General features: G+C 35.8%; 2 protein-coding genes, 1 long non-coding RNA gene and 1 pseudogene across 3 annotated transcripts; 1 reads left to right on the forward strand and 3 right to left on the reverse strand.

The window, feature by feature from the left end:
• The first annotated feature begins 2,878 nt into the window (after positions 1-2,878).
• LOC147531580 (uncharacterized) lies at positions 2,879-3,577 on the forward strand (annotated as a pseudogene).
• A 506-nt stretch (positions 3,578-4,083) lies between these two features.
• Positions 4,084-5,073, reverse strand: LOC147531581 (uncharacterized). Its single transcript, XM_086649752.1, has one exon. The coding sequence runs from the start codon at positions 5,071-5,073 to the stop codon at positions 4,084-4,086; it is 990 nt and encodes a 329-aa protein (XP_086505878.1).
• Positions 5,074-7,412: 2,339 nt separating this feature from the next.
• LOC147531582 (uncharacterized) lies at positions 7,413-7,985 on the reverse strand. The gene is made up of 2 exons (XM_086649753.1): positions 7,791-7,985; positions 7,413-7,688 (listed from the first exon to the last, which is right to left on the reverse strand). The coding sequence occupies exons 1-2, from the start codon at positions 7,983-7,985 to the stop codon at positions 7,413-7,415; spliced, it is 471 nt and encodes a 156-aa protein (XP_086505879.1).
• Positions 7,986-8,506: 521 nt separating this feature from the next.
• LOC147531583 (uncharacterized) lies at positions 8,507-16,869 on the reverse strand. Its single transcript, XR_015228312.1, has 4 exons — positions 16,409-16,869; positions 15,345-16,142; positions 12,334-12,605; positions 8,507-9,509 (listed from the first exon to the last, which is right to left on the reverse strand). It is a non-coding gene; the product is annotated as an uncharacterized LOC147531583 (long non-coding RNA).
• Positions 16,870-20,749: the final 3,880 nt, after the last annotated feature.

A 20,749-nucleotide genomic window follows, 5' to 3' on the forward strand; every position in this document is an offset into this window, starting at 1 on the left:
GACTTCGACCATGGTTGTCCTTATTAATGGTCGTCCGGGTCCTACCTTTAATGTCAGTAGAGGGATTAGGCAAGGGGATCCCCTCTCTCCTTTCTTGTTTACCCTAGCCATGGAAGGCTTGAGTCGCCTTCTGGAAACCAATAGGCTGAACATGCCTTTTCAGAGCTTTCCTATCCCAGGCACCAACATCAACCTCAAGCATCTTCTCTTTGCGGACGATTGTATTATCTTTGGGCATAATTCTCTGGTCAATATCTCCTCGCTTCAGAGCATTTTTGATATTTTTTGTCAGACGACTGGGCAGATGATTAACTTCAATAAGTCTACGATCTTCTTTTCAAAAAACACCCACCCGAAATTCAAACGTATGATTATTCGTAACTTTAAAGTGCATCAATCCTCAAATCTCGACAAGTATCTTGGCACTCATCTCTTCATTGGTGCAAATAAAAGAAAAGTTTTTTCGTCCCTTACTACTCAAATCCAGAATAAACTTTCTAAATGGCAATCTTCTCTCCTCTCTCCAGCTGGCCGCTCTGTTGTTATCAACACAATAACAGCGGCCGTTCCCCGATACCAAATGCAATGCTTTGCCATCCCAAAAGGTATAAGCAATCGCATCGAAGTTCTTCAAAGAGCTTTGTTGTGGGGAAAAACCCGTTCCATTCATACGATTAACTGGTCGGCTATCTGTCTCCCTAAAAAACTTGGAGGTCTAGGTTTTCGTTTCCCGTACCTGGACAACCAAGCCTTTCTCAGTAAACTGGTCTGGCGTCTTCTTCAAGATCCTGGCTCCCCGTGGGCTGAGATTCTCAAAGCTAAGTACTTTACCAAGGAGCATAAACCTAAAACTGCAAAAAATCACCACTCGTGGCTCTGGAAATCCCTCTCCAAACAGATTGATAAAGTGACCAAACTAACCTTTTGGGATATTAACAAAGGTACGAATATTAGTATCTGGCACGATTACTGGATCCCTAATCACCCACCTCCCATTATTAATCCCACTAATAGTACTCTCACTGTAGTTTCTCAGCTGTGATTAGTAATAATACGTGGAACTTGACGATTTTAACTCAATGTTTTACCAGTGATATCTACAATTCTATTTTGAGCATTAATTTACAGGAACAGACGGAGGATATACCCAGATGGTCACTTACAAAATCAGGTAAATACTCTATTAAATCAATGTACTACTATCTTCGTACCGAACACTATCCTATTGAACAAAAGGAATGGGCATTCATATGGGATCTGCATATACAACCTAAAATCAAACTATTCCTCTGGAAATGTTGTACTAACAGCCTACCGGTAAGAGAGAAAATTGGTAAGTACGTGGACAATAAATTTAACTGTGAATTTTGTCAGGAAACCGAAACAATGATTCATATCCTTTTACACTGCGACTTGGCACAGGTGATTTGGTTCTATTTTAATATCATTTCTATCAAGATTACTAACCTTCTGGACTGGATTATAACCTGGAAAGCACTTGATGAACAAATTAGCGGTCTTTTTGCTCACACTCTTTGGCAGATATGGAAAGAAAGATGTGATAAATGCTTCTCCAACACTCAGATAGTACCCATGAAAATCATTGATCAGATCAAGTGTTCTTCTTATGTGCCAAATATCCACAACATAAACAGGAAGATTGATAGAACTATACCATGGTCGCCACCAATACCGCCTTATATTAAAATTAATGTGGATGCCTCTTTTTTAACTGAACAGGAATTAGTAGGGATTGGCTGTATTATGTATGATGACCAAGCAAATTTCCTTGCGGCTATGGCATGCAATGTTCGAGGACAAAATGCTGAAGAAAGTGAATGTTGGGCGGTCATTAAAGCTCTCCAGTGGTCCATGAAAAAAGAACATTCCGTATATACATATCGAAAGTGACAACAGCAATATGGTTCAACGTCTAAACAACGAGACATCAGATATATCCTGGCAAACAAGCAAAATCATAGACAAAGTACATCAGCTAGAAGCACATTTCTCCAAAGTTCTCTACACTCACATTCACATAGAAGGGAACTACAAAGCAGATCAATTAGCCAAATGGAGTCGTATGCATGTGGGATCCTGGGTGTGGCTGTCTCTATCTGACCTTCCAGTCTCTTTGTACCAATGTTGCGCTTAAGCTCCTGTTGTTAGTATTTTCTTTTATCTCAACAAAAAAAAAACTTTAATTTGGCAGTTCACTCTTGCAGTCACTTTTTCCAACTTTGAAAAAGTGGGGGAAAGATTTCTTTTGGTAAATTTTTTTGAGTTAATTCCTATATGGCCCCCTACTTTGTGACCAGCTTCCTTTATGACCCTCTTTTTTTCGTAAATTCAAATATGGCCCCCTATTTTCAGGTAAATGTCATTACTACCCTTTTTAATTCTAAATTTAAAACATTAAAAAAAATTATTTCCACCTCACCCCTCTCTCTCTCCACCTCATCTCTCCCTACACCTCACCCCTCTCTTTCTCTCTCTCTCCAATTCACCTCTCTCTCTCTCTCCAACTCACCTCTCCACCTCATCTCTCCCTACACCTCACCCCTCTCTCTCTCTCTCCAATTTACCTCTCTCTCTCTCCAACTCACCCCTTTCTTCTCCGGTAAGGTGGCCGGCCAGAAAATTTTCCGGCCGGCCACCTTCAAACCTAAAAAAAAATTCTCTCTCCTCTCTCTCTCTAAAACTTTTTTTTAAAAAAATCTCTCCACTCTCTCTCTCTCTAAAACTCCGGCGAAGGGGGTTTTCCTTCGCCGGAGGATCTGTTCACGAACAGAGAGCAGCACAAAGAACTCTCTTTTGATTATCCATATCAAAAACCCTAGTTGCAGGTAGAGAGAGAAAAAAGAAAGAGATAGACGCCATGACTCTAGTTGCAGGTTCATACGAGAAATTAATATGGGCATTCAAACTCAAATCCCTAGAATCACAAACCCTAGTTCCCTTTTTCTCTTAACCATCTCATATCTCCACTATCAAATGTGTTGCCGTCTCAGGCCCAATCGCCGTCTCTGGTGGTGCCGACGACTCCATTAAAGTCTATGATCTAGCATCATCATCAGAAATTGGTTCACTATTGGACCATAAAGGTGCTATAACTTCTCTATCTTTCTACCGTCCACCTTCTCTTTCTTACCCTAGAAATCTTCTCTCTGGTTCTGAAGATGGAACTGTTTGCATCTATGATGCTGATCCAGTAGTTCATCTTAAAACCATTTCTGCTCATAGAAAAGGGGTTAATGATCTTAGTATTCATCCTTCTGGGAAATTAGCTTTAACTGTTGGAAAAGATTCTTGCTTGGCTATGTTGAATTTAGTTAGAGGAAGGAGAAGTTTTTGTTGTAGATTAGGTAAAGAAGCTTCAATTGTCAAATATGATTCAGAAGGTAACAAGTTCTTTATGGTTATTGAAGATAAAATATCAGTTCATGATTCTGAAGATGCTAGGTTGATTTTTGATATGGATAATCAAAAGAGAGTTCTTTGTGCTGCTTCTTCTAAGGTAAATCAAATTTACTTACTTTCACTTGATTCGAATTTTTTTTTTTTTTTTAAGGTTTGAAGGTGAGTTGGAGAGAGAGAGAGGTGAATTGGAGAGAGAGAGAGGGGTGAGGTGTAGGGAGAGATGAAGTGGAGATAGAGAGAGGGGTGAGGTGGAAATAATTTTTTTTAATGTTTTAAATTTAGAATTAAGAAGGGTAGTAATGACATTTACCTGAAAATAGGGGGCTATATTTGAATTTATGAAAAAAAGGGGGCCATAAAGGAAGCTGGTCACAAAGTAGGGGGCCATATAGGAATTAACTCAAATTTTTTTAGGATAATACAAGATTCTCTCTCTAAGCCATATCAACTTTAGGAGGAAAATTCCAAAGATCAAAATTTTATGTGTAAACAAAAAAAAGATGGTCCCCTTTCTTCTTCTTTTTAGACGAAATTGGTGGAAATTCTTTGGACCATAATTTTTTGTTAAAACAAATCGTTGTTTTAGTTTTAACTTTAGCACCCCAATATATATATATTTTTTTTTTGCATTAGTCAGCGGTTAAAAAACATAAAAGAATTACATCAAGTTCTCCTGAGTCTAATGACTCTGCTTTTATCTGCCTCTATAATATCTACTAGTGCTCGTGGAAACTCATTACTCTCTAGAATTAGGACACCATTACTCGGCTTCATCTTCGATAGGTAATCTGCTGCTTGATTTAGTTCTCGATATACATGGATTACTCCACACTCCTCAAATAAACCCAATAAATATCGTATCTCATTCCATACTCGTATAGTCTTCCATGGAGGGACAAAATTTTCATTAGACAGAATTGTTGCTACCGTTGTCGAATCAATCGCCAATATAACTTTATTTTGGTCATATTGCCTTGCTAGACGTAAGCCTAACAATGCACCTTGGAGTTCATGCAATAAAACTGATTCACGCTTTGTCGACGAAGTCGCTGCAACTATTGCTTCTCCAGTACTTCGCCTTAAGATTGCCCCGAATCCGCCTGACTCCGCGTCATATGCACCATCTGTGTTCACTAGAGTCCACCCATTCTCTAGACCTTCCCATCTGCAAATTTTAGTAACCAGAGTTTTCAACGGAAGAGTAATATTCCATCGTCCAAGCAGTTCTCTACACGTCGGAGTATCAAGTACCTGACCAACCCAAGAACTAGCTTTTATTCTCACTTCTTCTGAAATTTGTCTGACGATCTCCTCCATCGAGTTCCGAACTCCCTGAAAAATGCGAGCATTTCGTTCTCTCCATATATGATAAATATATCCATTGAACACAAGACAACCTATTTTTGCTTCGACTTGATTTCCGTTAAACATTTTTGTGCACCATTCAATTTCTTCATCCCATTGTCCAAAGACCAATTTGTTTATACCCAGCTTCCTTAACAGCACCTTCCAAATATGAGTGGAGTATACGCATCGAAATAACAAGTGATCATCATCTTCTTCACTTTGTCCACACAATTCACATATGTTAGGTACATTCATGCCCCAGGCCTGGAGCTTCGATTTAGTCTTTAATCCCCTCTTTAACGCCATCCATGCAACAAAGTTATGGCGTGGGATTCCATCACTACGTCATACAATAGTTGTCCACGGAACTAACGGTTTCACTCCTCTAAGCATGTTGTAGGTGTCTTTGACGTTATATTCGCCTGTCTTAGTTACTTGCCAAATCGGTTTATCTTCCTCAATGCCTCCAATTGTGACCTCTTGAAGTAATTCAACCACATCTCTCACTTCATAACTGAAATATTCTGGTAAGGACCTAGCATTATTGGTAATATAGTCAGAGATCAAACACTTGTTGCATAAATTTGGGTCGATCCTTCCACTTTTCACACACACATCATATAATAACCCCATCGGATGCCAGATATCGAACCAAAACTTGGTTTTGCTACCATTACTAATGAGGGTAGTCACAAACTGTTTGGCTGTGTCCCGACTATCCAGAATACGACGCCAACACCAGGAACATTTCGCGGGTATAGCCATGGTCCAGAATTCCTTGTCTCGGATCAGATTTATTTTAACCCATTTAACCCATAAAGTGTTTTTGTCGCTGACTATTTCCCATGTGTGTCTGAGGTTCAATGCCATGTTCAAACACTCAATATCACGGACGCCCAAACCACCCTCATTCTTTGGACGACAAATTTCTTCCCACTTAATTGCAGCATTCTTCTTTCCTTGTTCCAGCCCTGCCCATAAAAATTGTTTGAAAGCTCGATTAATTTCTTTGTATGCCCTCTTTGGAAGAACAAACACTGCTGTCCAAAAAATCAACATACTGTTCAGGACTGCATTAATCAATAACAAGCGGCCTGCAAAAGATAAATATCTTGCTTTCCAAGTCTGAATTCGAGCTTGAATCTTATGAATCAACGGTAAGCAGTCAACATATGAGAGTCTCGACGAAATAAGAGGAAGTCCAAGGTATTTTATAGGTAATGTACCCACCTGAAAACCCAAAAGAGATTTAATCTTCTCCTGTTGCTCAGATGTCATACTAGCACAAAAAATTGTGCTCTTCCCTGCATTCACAGCCAACCCTGTCGATTTTTGTAGCCTATCAAGAGTTTTCAGAAGAGAGTTAGCCGTAACCTCGTCACCTCTCATGAATACCATGATATCGTCAGCAAAACTCAAATGTGTCACTCTTGGATTTTTACATCGAGGGTGAAGCTTGAATCTCCCCTCTACTTGTTCTTTTGTTAAGAGGGAGGAAAATACCTCCATAACCATGACAAATAGATAGGGTGAGATAGGGCACCCTTGCCGAAGCCCCTTCTTTCCTGCAAAATAGCCATGTGGGCTGCCATTTACCATAATTGAGAATTTTGTAGTTGAGACACATTCCATGACCCATCGAACAAACTTATCTTGGATGTTGAATTTCAGGAGTATTTTCTGAAGGGCTGACCATCGTACGGTATCATATGCTTTTCGCAAGTCTATTTTGATTGTACATCGATCTGTCCCTCGCACGACCTGGTAATCTTTAACAATTTCGTGCGCCAACATGATGTTGTCTTGTATTGACCGACCAGATATAAAAGCTGATTGGTTCTCACTAACCATTGAGAAAATAAATTTCTTCAATCTGTTGGTTAGTATTTTTTTGATACACTTGTAGAGGACATTGCAACATGAGATAGGCCTGAAATCACTTATAGAGGAAGGATTAGTAGTTTTTGGAATCAAAGAAATGAAAGTTGAATTTACCTCTCGAAGTAGCCTTCCCGAGCTGAAAAAATTCTGGATGGCTAAACAGAAATCATCACCCACAATTGACCAACATTTCTTGAAAAAATGTGATGAAAACCCATCAGGTCCCGGAGCCTTCTCCGAACCGATTGTAGAGAGAGCTTCTACAATCTCTTGTCTAGTCACTGGTTTGTCCAATTCCTCACGGTCTCCATTGCTCAATGTTGAGTGAAACTGAAACGAGTCAAGAATAGAATCTTCTTCATCATTTACCTCTGTTGTGCCTAGCAAATCCATGTAATAATTCACACATTCATTAGCTATATTCGTTTGGTCTTGGATATGTATGCCGTCGTTGGTAACAAGGCGACTGATGGTGTTCCTCGATCTTCGTTCTTTTATCGAACTGTGAAAGAACTTTGTATTATTATCGTCAAGGGTAAGCCATTTAACTCGTGATTTTTGCTTTAGCATAGATTCCTCAATGGTTGCCTTGTGAACATAAGTCTTTACTGCTTCTCTTTCTTGTATTCTCAGTTCCATATTAAATGGGTCAGTCAAAAGTACTTGTTGTTTACTCATCATATTCTGTCTTGCTTGCTCCACTTGGTCCGGTATGTTATGAAAATTCTGATGTTTCCATTGTATTAGTCGGTTCTTAACAGCTTTCAACTTGAGATGAGCCGAAACATTGGGTTCCCTTGTACCTCACGATTCCATACTTCAGACACCATATCTAGAAAGCCATTTTCTTCAGTCCAACAGTTGTAAAATTTGAAAGGTTTCCTCCCCAAAGACTGTAATCCCTCCAAAGTCACCACTAATGGTGAGTGATCCGACACCCCCGGCGGCAAAAATTCAGTCTTAGAGTCAAGAAACAGTTCTAACCAGTTTACGTTAATCAAAGCTCTATCAATCTTAGAACAAATATTCCTATCCCCTTCCTGCAAATTGGACCATGTAAAATAGTTTCCGGTGTACAGACAATAAAAAATTTGTGATCTTTGAGTACACTCTAAGAATTCAGAGAAATGACAAGCCCGGACCTCATCGCCTCCAACCTTTTCAGTAGCAAACAAAATTGAGTTGAAATCCCCCATTAACAACCAAGGTAAGTCAATATGAGGGACATGAGCCTCTATCTCAGTCCATAGATTTCTTCTACCAATAACTGATGTAAACCCATACGCTATTGCTGCCATGAAAACCTTATTATTCCACTCTGCCTTTACAATTATCATTTGGGCTGAAGTAAACACATGATGAACGGATATTACCTGTGGATCTTAAGCTCAAAAGAGTTCAATTAAGATGTATTTTAATCAATAATAATGCAGCACAAAATTTAGATTTTAACATACATTATTTTTTCTTGTCTTTTTTATATACTAGTAATAGCCCGTGACTACGGCACGGTAAAGTTTTAGTGTAAAACCCAAAAACGCAAATGCTATGTAATGTTGTTTGAACACTACACTTTCCGGAGAACCATAAAATTATTATCTAGTTTTACAAACATGGAAATGAGTATATCAAAATAGGGTGATGATTTTATTTGGCCCTAAAAACGTTTTATTTTGTAATAATCAGTTTTTTTGGATGAGATATTGTAGTAATCAGTTATTGTGAAGAAATTATTAATTGTAAGAGAAAAAAAGAAAATTAGATTGGTTTTAGAAACCCTACAATCATAAATTCTATGCATTTGCAAAGCTACAGAGACAGTGAAGAGGTAGAGAGGAGCTTCAGTTACTGTTTATAATTTAGTGAATAACCAAGCTTATATAATTTTCAAAATGTTCTCCTCAATCATATATATTCTTCTACAAAATAGAACGAATAATTACTAATTACACTTTAAATTTACAACTTGATTACGTGGATATTCAGCATAACAGATAGTTTTTATTTGCTCTTAATCGATCTGGTTTCCTCTAAAAATGTCAGCCTCGAAGTGTTTAGAAGAAATTACCCTGTACCCCATGGTTCTTGTTGCGTAAAATAATACCGACCTACATTCAAAGAAAACCTCACTGGAATCAGGAAAGAAGATGATGAAAACAATTATGTTAAGCATAATCTGCAAGTACAATTACTTTCTTGTTGAACACAAATTCGGTCTGATGTAGATACTAAAAGTAAGAGCTCGCAATTGACTTTTTCCGAACTACCAAACTTAATAAAAAACATCATGTATAACACATGTGAAACTCTTAATACCAAAATCATACAATAGAAGAAACAATATAGCACAAGAAATAGGAAAAAAACCAACAAAAGTAATGATCACCGAAATGGAAGAGGAAAGATTGTATTTCCAAAATTGGTATAGAGAAGGAAATGAATCTCGATGAACTTAAATGTTACAAATGAGATGGTTTGACATGTTCGCTTCATGTTTTATGTATAGAGCGTGCAATATTTAAAAATACCAACAATATTTGATCATAAACTACTTAAAATAGGTTCCCTAACTATAATTCAGGCAACTTAACACCTTTGTAGAAATCAATTCCTAAACACAAGTGGTTAGGGTACAGTATATGTTTAACAATGAAACAAAATATGGGAAGCATATCAAAAACTCAATTAAACAGGAAACATAACTATTGATTTCTGACTAATGTGTTTCAAACTCGAACATCCGAGAGAAGAAATCAAATATATCTCCAATAATACATGTATTATTGTATTTATCGCTAGAATATACATCAACTAAGAAATCTTCATACTTTATTTCCTAAATATTTTTGTTCACGTAGCAACTGTAGAAACCGGATCTGTTTTCTGTCAGTTTGGGCAACCAAACATTGTCCAAATCAAGATCAGGATGGACCATTGGATTCGTCTCGTCGAGCTCTTGAATTTAGACATAAAGTTTGTCAGAATCCGATTTCATATGAATGAGTTATCATTGATTTACTTTGGAAAAATATAGGGATAACTACAACGTGTAGTTTTATTATTAGTACCGTATTGGAAAAATAAGGAAAGTTCTACTTCCTTATATAGACTTTTCCTTATGTTACTAATAATAGATTGGTTGGGATGATGGGATGGTTGGCGTGGTTTGCACCACGCAAACCACGCATCGCGCACGCGCGGCGTGGGCGAATGGGCGTTTAGGGCGCATTGGGCGCTTTAGAGGCGCCCGCACGCACTTTGCACTTCGCGAGGAGCGAATGGAGCCTTGGATTTTACAATCATAAATATGATCTGACGGTCAGGATATTTGGCGCTCTTAAGATAGATCCGTTGATGATCTAACGGTGGGCGTTCAATGCGCGAGATCTTAATAGATCCGTTAAGATCTGACGGTCAACATGGCACCCGAAAACCAACAGTCAAATATGACTGTTGGGAAGCATCCACTCATCTATTGGCACCCATACGAAGTGGTGTCAATACCCTTATAAATACCATGAGAATTCAGCAAACAAATTATTAGTTTTTTTGCATTTCTGAGCATTCATTTTCAAGCATTAGAGTTTAAGGATCGTTGTTCAGAAGTTCATATTACTTACCAAGTTCGTCAGACTATCATAACTAAGAGGTACCATCTTTACTTTGATAGGTAATCCGTTTTATCCTGGGAGACATACACCATTACTGTTGGTACTGATATACAGGGTGTAAATTGTCTTAAGGACAGAGGTATCCTCGACTCGGATATTTTACATTTGATTTTTCTTTTTTATAATCACTCTTTTTATCTTAATTGTTAGAAGATAACTCTTTCTCTGATTTAAGAGATAGAAAGACAAACAAAAGTGGGTGTACTCTGTTTTGTTAAAAAAAAAACAGAAAGATTAAGAACTATTCTCTGAAAAGAGAACCAGGGAAACAACAATCTTAAGACAATTTATTGTAATTAGTTTTCTAGTTCTTAAAATATTAACTTACTTTATTTCTTTGTTAAGAGAGAATGGCAACAAACGTTGAAACAGTTCGTGTCAATGCTTCATCCTCGAACCATGCTGAGAAACCAGAAAAGTTCAAGGGGATTGATTTCAAACGTTGGCAGCAGAAGATGCTGTTTTATTTAACCACTCTCGGGTTGGTTAAATATCTTTCTGAAGAAAAACCTATCCTAAATGAGGATGGTGATATTCAGAATGTGTCTGCCGTGGAGGCATGGAAGCATAGTGATTTTCTCTGTAAGAACTATATCTTGAATTCTCTTGATGATAGTCTTTATAATATTTATTATATTATAGAAACATCTAAAGAATTATGAAATACCCTCATCAACAAATATAAGACAGAGACAGCGGGTATGAAAAAATTCATTGTTGGAAGGTTCTTGGACTATAAAATGATTGATTCCAAACCAGTTATGTTACAAGTACAAGAACTCCAAATGTTGTTACAGGAGTTAAAGGCCGAAAACATGATTACTAATGAGGCCTTTCAAGTTCGTGCTATGATAGAAAAACTCCCTCTAGGTTGGAAGGATTTCAAAAACTATGTTAGACACAAAAACAAAGATATGGGTCTCGAAGACCTAATCCTCAAATTAAGGATTGAGGAAGATAGTCGAAGTGCCGAAAGGAGAAATGAAAAAATCTCCAATGTTAATGTGGTTGAAACAAAACCAAACAAGGTTAATAAAAGAAAAAGGTCAACCAAATCAAATGGTAAGGCCAAAAGGAAGAAAAATGCTAATGGTTGTTTTACTTGTGGAAAACCAGGGCACTTTGCAAAGGACTGCTGGTCTTCTAAACCAGACAGTAAACCAAATAAAGTGAAGAATCAAACTTCACTTATTGAAGATTCAGAACTTCAGAATTTATGTGCTCTTGTTACTGACAATGAAGATATGGTCGTTGATGTGGTTCAGAAATTTGAAAATATGAACCTATGTGCTGTTGTCTCTGAAGTTAATCTCATTGGTAACATGAGAGAATGGTGGGTAGATACAGGGTCTACTCGTCATATTTGTTCTGATCGAAGCATGTTCTCTACTTACAAAAAAGCAGATAATGAAGAGAACCTGTTTATGGGTAATGACTCAACCGCCAAAGTTCAAGGGAAAGGGAAGGTGGTGTTAAAGTTTACTTCTAGAAAAGAAGTAACCTTGAATGATGTGTACCATGCTCCAGATGTAAGGAAGAATCTAGTATCCGGATCTCTCCTAAGTAAAAATGGGTTTAAACTTGTATTTGTGGCAGATAACTTTGTACTGTCCAAAAATAATATGTATGTGGGAAAGGGATACATGTCAGGGGGTCTATTCAAACTAAATGTAACCACTGTAATGCCTAAGGCATCAAATATTAATAATAATAAAGCTATGAGTTCTGCTTATATTGTTGAGTCTTCTTCTGAAATTTGGCATAAGAGATTAGGACATGTGAACTTAAATTCAATAAAGAAATTAATGAATATGGATCTATTACCCAAATTTGAAATTGAATCCAGAAAGAAGTGCCCCACATGTGTAGAGTCAAAAATGACTAAGCCTTCTTTTAAATCAGTTGAAAGAGACACAGAACCTTTAGATTTAATTCACACAGATATTTGTGATTTAAAAATGGTTCAAACAAGAGGAGGAAAGAAATATTTCATCACTTTCATAGATGATTCCACAAGATTCTGTTATATGTACTTATTAAGAAGTAAAGATGAAGCAATTGAAAAATTTGAGCTTTATAAAGCAGAAGTGGAAAATCAACTTAATAAAAAGATTAAGTCAATTAGAAGTGATAGAGGAGGAGAATATGAATCTCCTTTTTCGGAAATATGTGCAAAGAATGGAATCATTCATCAAACAACCGCTCCTTACACCCCTCAACAAAATGGGATTGCGGAGCGTAAAAACAGAACTTTGAAAGAGATGATGAATGCAATGTTGTTGAGTTCTGGTTTACCTCAGAACTTGTGGGGGGAGGCTATCTTAACAGCCAATCACTTATTAAACAAGTTACCCCATAGGAAAACAGGAAACATTCCTTACGAGTTGTGGAAAGGAAGAAAACCATCTTTTAAGTACACAAAAGTGTGGGGGTGCCTTGCTAAGGTATTAGTTCCCCCTCCTAAGAAGGTTAAGATAGGTCCTAAAACTGTAGATTGTATTTACTTAGGACCAGCAATTAACAGTAGTGCCTATCGTTTCCTAGTTTACAAATCGGATATAACAGATATCCATGTAAACACTATTATGGAATCTAGAGATGCAGAGTTTTTTGAGCATATCTTTCCATATAAACAAAACCAGGAAATACAATCTGAAACTAAGAAAAGAAACCGAGATCAAAGTGATCAAATTTCAGAACCATCTAAAGAAGATGACATAGAAATCAAGGAACAAGAAATTGAACCTCGAAAGAGTAAAAGGGTAAAGGTACAAAAGACCTTTGGTCCTGATTTTGTCACTTTCATAATTGAAGGAGAACCTCAAACATTTATAGAAGCTATGACTACTCCAGAAGCTCCATTTTGGAAAGAAGCTGTAAACAGTGAGATAGAATCCATCATGCAAAACCATACTTGGGAGATAGTGGATCTTCCAGCTGGTTGTAAGCCTTTAGGATGTAAATGGATTTTTAAGAAGAAATTAAAACCAGATGGATCTATCGAAAAGTATAAGGCACGACTCGTCGCACAAGGATTCAGACAAAAGGAAGGATTAGATTACTTTGATACTTATTCTCCTGTTAGTCGAATCACATCCATAAGAGTGTTAGTAGCTATAGCATCCTTATATAATTTGGAAATTCACCAAATGGATGTAAAAACAGCCTTCTTAAACGGAAATCTCGATGAAGAAATCTATATGAAACAACCTGAAGGGTTTGTGGTTCCTGGACAAGAAAAGAAGGTGTGTAGACTAGTAAAATCATTGTATGGTCTTAAACAAGATCCTAAACAATGGCACTTGAAATTTGATAATACTTTACTATCAAATGGATTCAAAATTAATGAATGTGACAAATGTGTCTACACTAAGAGCACTACAAAAGGATGTGTCATATTATGTTTGTATGTAGATGATATGTTAATTATTGGAAATAAGATGTCATTAATACAACTAAAAAAATGCTTTCCAAGAACTTTGATATGAAAGATTTGGGAAAAGCTGAAGTCATTCTTGGCATAAAACTTACCAAAACAGCTGAAGGGATTGGTTTGTCCCAATCTCACTACGTTGAGAAGATTTTGAAAAAGTTTAGTAAAAATGACGACAAGATAGCAAGGACTCCATTAGATCCAAGTATTCATCTTAAGAAGAATATTACCAAAACCGGAGTCAGACAATTAGAGTACTCTAGGATTATAGGCAGCCTTATGTATCTCATGAATTGTACTCGACCAGACTTAGCTCTCTCAGTTAGCAAATTGAGTAGATTCACAAGTAATCCAGATGAGACACATTGGATTGCGATAACCAGACTATTACGGTATCTACGACATACAAAGGAGTATGGACTCCACTACACTAAGTATCCAGAAGTACTTGAAGGATATTGTGATGCAAACTGGATATCAGATACCGATGATACAAAGTCAACCAGTGGCTACGTCTTCACACTTGGAGGAGCTGCCATCTCTTGGAAATCTTCTAAGAAAACTTGCATTGCTAGATCAACAATGGATTCAGAGTTCATTGCATTGGATAAAGCTGCAGAAGAAGCTGAATGGCTAAGACAATTTTTAGAAGATATACCGGTATGGCCTAAGCCGGTTCCTGCAATCAATATACATTGTGATAACCAAGCTGCGATTGCACAAGCACATAGTAAGATGTATAACGGTAAGTCACGACACATTCGTCGACGACATAACACCGTAAAGCAATTACTCACTGAGGGAGTCATAATAATTGACTATGTGAAATCGAAAGATAACTTTGCCGATCCTTTTACTAAAGGGTTATCTAGAGATCTTGTAATTGCTTCATCAAGAGGAATGGGACTGCTGCCTAAAGAAAATGAGTAAAGGCATGATGAAACCCTACCTAGAAGACTGGAGATCCCACGATCTAGGTTCAAAGGGAAACTGAAATTATATCCTGACTCGAAAGTGACACTTAAAGAGAGCATATCTCTTTCCCATTCCTAGGATGATATTAGTGTCGCCTGCATTAAAGAGGCTAAGCTTGAAAGCTTTTAATATTTCCGAAAAGACTTGGAATAAATTAAATTCTAAAGTAAAGGTATAGCAGGATACCTAAGTAGGAAAACCTATATGTGTGAGAACTGTGGCCGGTTCTATGAGAATGTCGTTTTAGGCTGAATTTTCTAATAACACACAAGAATCCGGGATCGTTCATGGCCGAAAAGAACAAAACCGAGAACTTACGTAAGCAAGAAACTAGCTGTGTGATAGCTATGTTTGTTTACAATAACCAGGACTCAGTTCAAGACTTAAAGTTCACTGTTGTCCTTGTAAACCATGTAGTTATTCACTAGGAAAGGTTCAAAGCCAAAAGCCACCTCTTCTGATGCAGCGAAATTTCGGATATGAACTTCTGTCTGTCTACATTAGTGTTTAAGTAGTGTCAGTCAGTTTGCATTGAATTTTTGGTAAAATCATGATAATCATTCATGTGGGGGATTGTAGAAACCGGATCTGTTTTCTGTCAGTTTGGGCAACCAAACGTTGTCCAAAACGACTAACAGAGTAACAAATAAACTCCAAAACTTCCTTCTTATTTACATCTGTGTAATAATAGTCCTCATGGACATTGGTCTTTCATATTTTTAAGAAAAATTGTCATAAGGATCTCACCCTACGTTTAAAATTGTGGGAGTAACTGGTGCAATGTTGTGTTTGAAGGTAAAACCCTTACCCAGTAGGAACCAAGCATAGTTCCTAGCTTCGTGTCAGACTCGAAGCAGCCCTTGTACCATATGAATTAGCTTTAATAAAAGAAAAACGAAGAACAAAGCTAGGATCACCAGAAATGAGCAGGCAGACAACATCCTTGAAACAAAAACAATTATAGACAAATAAACACAAGTCATTTACTATCAAAACCCGAAAGTCTTTCAAACAATTGTAAATAAACAAGCGTTGCTATATAGGACGAAGTTGATGAGAAGGGAACCAAGATGCTAAATAAAAAAAGAAGTCACCCCTAAGTTTAACAATCCATCAAAAGAAACTGCAAAAAGGAAAGTAAAACTACATTAAGAAAAAGAAACGTAACCATAATCCCTTTTTCCCGAATTTAGACGTTCATCGACCTTAATGTCATTAGACAGTAGACGAAAAGAAGAGTAATTAATGTATGCACCAATATATACATAGTCATTGAGGAATTTTATCAAACACGTTTTATGCAGCTTAAAAAGATGAAATCTTCATGTTCCAAACTTACTAAAATTTCAAACTTCATCATTCCAGAGTAATATGATGAACATCAATAGTGCAACTTATCACCATAGTCCATAGACCTGCAGAAATAATAAATTAAAGATTCAAAACGGCAGAATTTATCACCATAGACCCGTATAAACAAATCATGGCAAATTATCACCATAGAATTTCTGAAATAATAAATTAAAAATCTTCAACACCTAGAAGAGAGAAAACCGAAATCCAAATATCATTTCATCAACAGAAAGTAAGAGGTAGAGAGAAATTTTAACTGCAAATAGATACTGTATAATCAAACACACTAACCAAACAAATGAAAAATGCAAATAGAGATGGAACCTACCTAAATTGAGCGAAATTTCAAAGCTGTTACATAAGAGATACTTGTTTCACCGAAATCCATTCCAAATTGGAAAACCTAGCAAACGGTTATAGACACATAAATTCCATGTTTTATTTACCAAAAGGAAATCGATACCGAAGTAGATAATGAGGATAATAAAGTTGAAGATATAAATTAATGAGGGAAAGAAGCGTTAGGGTATTTTGGGCGAAGAAGAGTTGCAGAGGAGCTGAAGCCAAAGAGAAGAGCGCAACCATTACATTTTAGGTGAGATTAATCGTGTGACCAATTTAATATGAAGGAGATAGATATAAATGCTAGAAACGAAACGGACGACCATGACTGAAAAAAACTGAAGAGGCGTTAGGTTTTTTTTTTGTTGAAGGACGATAGGGTTTCTTGGTAGAAGATGAACGGTTCAGGAGTTGGACTTGGCGGAGAGATTGTTCGTACGTATGACCTATTTAATGAGAGTTTATGTTCATTTTCATCTGAACGTTGAACCAGCCAGGGAGTTTATACGGTCAAGATTCAAAGTTTAATTTACTTCCTTGCATGTAGTGGGTGAATAAATTTGTATTGTTTATGGAGGGTAACAGATCAAAAGGTGTGGATCATATCAAATTCACAACAAAAGGCCAGATTTGTCTTTCGGTTTGTCCCAGTCAGCACAAAACATTGTGTTTTGTTATATAGACTAGGTAAGACCCGTGCCTACGGCACGGTGGATTCCGTTGAATATTTTATACATCATAAAATAGCTGACTACTCGTTATGAAAATAAATGACCTTTAAGTTGCAAAAATAGAATTTCGGTTACAACGGTTAGATCCCCTTTAAAAGAATAACATTGACTTCTAATTCTAACACTTCCAATATCTAGAACACCTTGCCCAAGGCATCTACTAGTGAATTTCTGAGGTTGATCCAATCTCTTTACAAGAGGCCTAACCTGACGGAATAAAAATCAAGAAATTCATTGAAATCAAGAAAATTTTGACCATTCTAAAATTAATAATTTTGTTGAATAGTTGTTCTTACCTACAAGTGGAAATCTCCTTGTTATTGGAATGAAAATGTCAAGAATTATAAACACCCAACCCAATTGAGTTAAAAGATGGGAAATTATTAAAATTGGACAAATCATTATTTAAGGATACAACAAATTTTAAAATCCAAGATGGTTCAATAATCACTTGGAAGTAACATATTTGAACCATAACATTTTATCATACCATCTTATGCACATATTTATACATGATGTTCATGTTTCTTAACCTAAAAATAAGAGTCTTAACTAAAATTTAGTCCACGTTCTTAGAAACTCCATAACTTTATAGCCAAGTATGTTAATACAAAACCACAAACCATCAAATACCCTATTATGTATAATACTCACAAATCACATACCTTTATTATTCTTTTATCGGTTTTCCCTCTACCAGCATATATTGAAACCAAAATAGGAAGAAAATAAGATTTGAGATCACTTGAAATGTGAATTTTGAGTTGACAAAAAAATTCTTTCAATTATTCTTACAATCTTATGAACTGTGTAACTCCTTTACACAATAGATACATCAAACTCTGCGAAGACAATCACAAATTTGAGAAAGTGTCTGGTCAAGAAAACTTGAATAGAATTTCTAACCGCCGTTGAATAAATTGGTGAAAATGATGAAATTCACATGTTATCATGGAAAGATAAATACGCAAATTAGAGAGAACTAAAGATGGTCAAATTGAAGAACATAGATACAAACCTTCAAGAAGTTGTTAGAAAGAAACATAGATACGAAATATATTAATAAACCTCTCCAGACGAAATTAATAGATAAGATACAAGTGAGGATTTTAACTAATTATTCAGAACCAAATCTTCTTTAATTCGTAATTCAGGATAGATAGTGGTGTACTTACATACAGTAGTCTTTTAGGAAGAGCTTACCAAAACAATATTTAAAGACTCAAAAGATATAGAGAGGACCTACTGCCCTGAGATCAATATTCAAGAATTTTGATAAATCAAACGAAAGAACTCAACCATGCAATTATAGAGAAGATAACGTCTTGAGCACAAGAGTCGTTGACAGTTGAGAGTATTAATGCTTAATTTTAATTTGGCAAGCCTTATGACTGAGAAGATGAGTAAAAGACAAGATTTAAAGGATAGGGTTTGTGTCAAACGGAGAGTTACAAAAATGGTCATTAGTATCGAATTAATAGATAAGATACAAGTGATGATTTTAACTTTATTCAGAACCAAATCTTCTTTAATAGATAAGATACAAGTGAGGATTTCAACTAATTATTCAGAACCAAATCTTCTTTAATAGATAAACCTCTCCAGACGAAATTAATAGATAAGATACAAGTGAGGATTTTAACTAATTATTCAGAACCAAATCTTCTTTAATTCGTAATTCAGGATAGATAGTGGCGTCAAACGGAGAGTTACAAAAATGGTCACTAGTATCGAATTAATAGATAGGGTTTGTGTCAAACGGAGAGTTACAAAAATGGTCATTAGTATCGAATTAATTGGAAGAATAAACCATTAAACTCCCACATTATTTCAAGAATTAGTGTTGTAATTAGATATATGGATCTAAAGACCACAATTGAAGATAAATCGAGATGGACGACTATGATATCATGGGTGAACGAAGTTTGTACAATAGATTTTAATGAGAGAGTGAACGAATTTTCATTTTCTTCGGTAGGTAATAGATCTAATGGCTAAAATTTAACAAAAAGCACAACGAACGGCTAGATTTTTCTTTTTCTTTGTCCTATGCATAACCCGTGCCTCCGGCACGGGCGCTTCTGTTTAGAATCCTACGGTTACCAAAAGACCTTCGCGTAAGTTGAACCATTAAAAATAGTGTACAATCTAAAAAATCACCTAAGTATTAGAATTGCTATATTCAAACAAAAAAATTTTGAATTGCTTACTACCATTATACAATTAAAAAAATTATAAAAACTACAAAATTTGTGACATAGTCTTCAGCAATTTCCCCGGATTTAATTCTTCAATTGTTACTAAAATCTGCAAATTCTAATGGACAAAGAAATTAGAATTTCAAAGAGATAAAATTGGTACGAAAAATTAAATGAATTTTAGAGCGAGACCTCAGCCTCCAATTCTGGATATTAAATCGATTGGAAATTAAAACAAATAAGTTGTGCGTCATTTTATTTTCTTCATTGCAATTTCTTTAGCTTCTCTATGTCATAAGATAAAAACAAGAAAACCTTTTTAATCACTCCAGCAAAAATAAATAAAATAAACAGATAAACCCCTAAAGAGATGGAATTAAAAAATTGTGAAATTCAGTGACAAAAGCTAATTTAGAGATATTTACTTAAAAGAAACAAAATTGGTTTGTAATTCCCTAGAAAAAGAAAATTTCATAAAATATGTTTCTTAAACACTGAAAATCACTAATTCACCAAATAAGAAAAAAGTAGAACTCAAATCTCCACATTGATTTTGTCAATGTTCAATAGAAGGATTCTGAAGATAAACCACAACATGTGAGTTCATATTTAAGTAAACCCCTCTTTTAAGGAAAAAGAAGAAAGAAGAAATGAAAGATATAAAGACTTACATGATAAAAAATTGTTGTTCTCTTTCTTCCAATTTGAAGAGGCACACATTTTTTTTTTCTTTTAGGCATTCCTACAAACACTTAAGATTTAAGTTGTTCCACATGAAATATTCACCATAATTGTAGTATAAAGATTTGTTAGTTTTTACCAGGGGCGGCCCAAGCAGTTGGGAGGCCTAAAGCGAAGAAAATTTTGGGGCCCTTAATACACTAGCAATAAAAAAAAAACTTGCTATAACAAATAAGTTAGTACCAAAACATAACTAAAAAGCATAAATTTGAACTATATATTGTATAAGAAGATCCAAATTACATATATACAAATGAGCTAAATATGTTTAGAAAACATTCTTCTTGCCTTTTGAGATGCAAAATTACTAATTATTTGTTCATAATCCAATTCTCCCGTCATATCTTGTTCAATTGATAACATAGGTAACCCGTTTAATCTCTCTTGTGACATGGTGGAGCGGAGGTAAGACTTGATTAACTTTAACTTAGAAAAACTCCTTTCAGCAGATGCTACTGTAACTGATGTCGTTGATAAAATCTTGTAAGAAATCCAAGCATTTGGGAAATTTAGTTCTCTAGAATTAGAACTAATAAAATCAAACACCTATAATCTAATTGGATAGTACAATTCTATGAATTACCAATGTAATAAGAAATTGTGTATTGTTAACAATCGAATATAACAATTACCAACAAACTATTAAAACTATGAATA

This window comes from Eschscholzia californica, unplaced genomic scaffold (assembly GCF_041429995.1).
Source record: "Eschscholzia californica isolate CP2 unplaced genomic scaffold, dmEscCali1.0.p SCAF_6, whole genome shotgun sequence".
Taxonomy (NCBI): domain Eukaryota; kingdom Viridiplantae; phylum Streptophyta; class Magnoliopsida; order Ranunculales; family Papaveraceae; genus Eschscholzia; species Eschscholzia californica.

Excerpts from the sequence above, each read along its gene's own strand:
- LOC147531582 (XM_086649753.1), bottom strand. The coding sequence starts at position 7,985 with ATGATAATTGTAAAGGCAGAGTGGAATAATAAGGTTTTCATGGCAGCA. Across the intron at positions 7,689-7,790 it reads AAAAGGTTGGAGGCGATGAG|GAAGGGGATAGGAATATTTG; the intron begins GTCCGGGCTTGT and ends TCCAATTTGCAG.
- LOC147531581 (XM_086649752.1), bottom strand. The coding sequence starts at position 5,073 with ATGGCGTTAAAGAGGGGATTAAAGACTAAATCGAAGCTCCAGGCCTGG.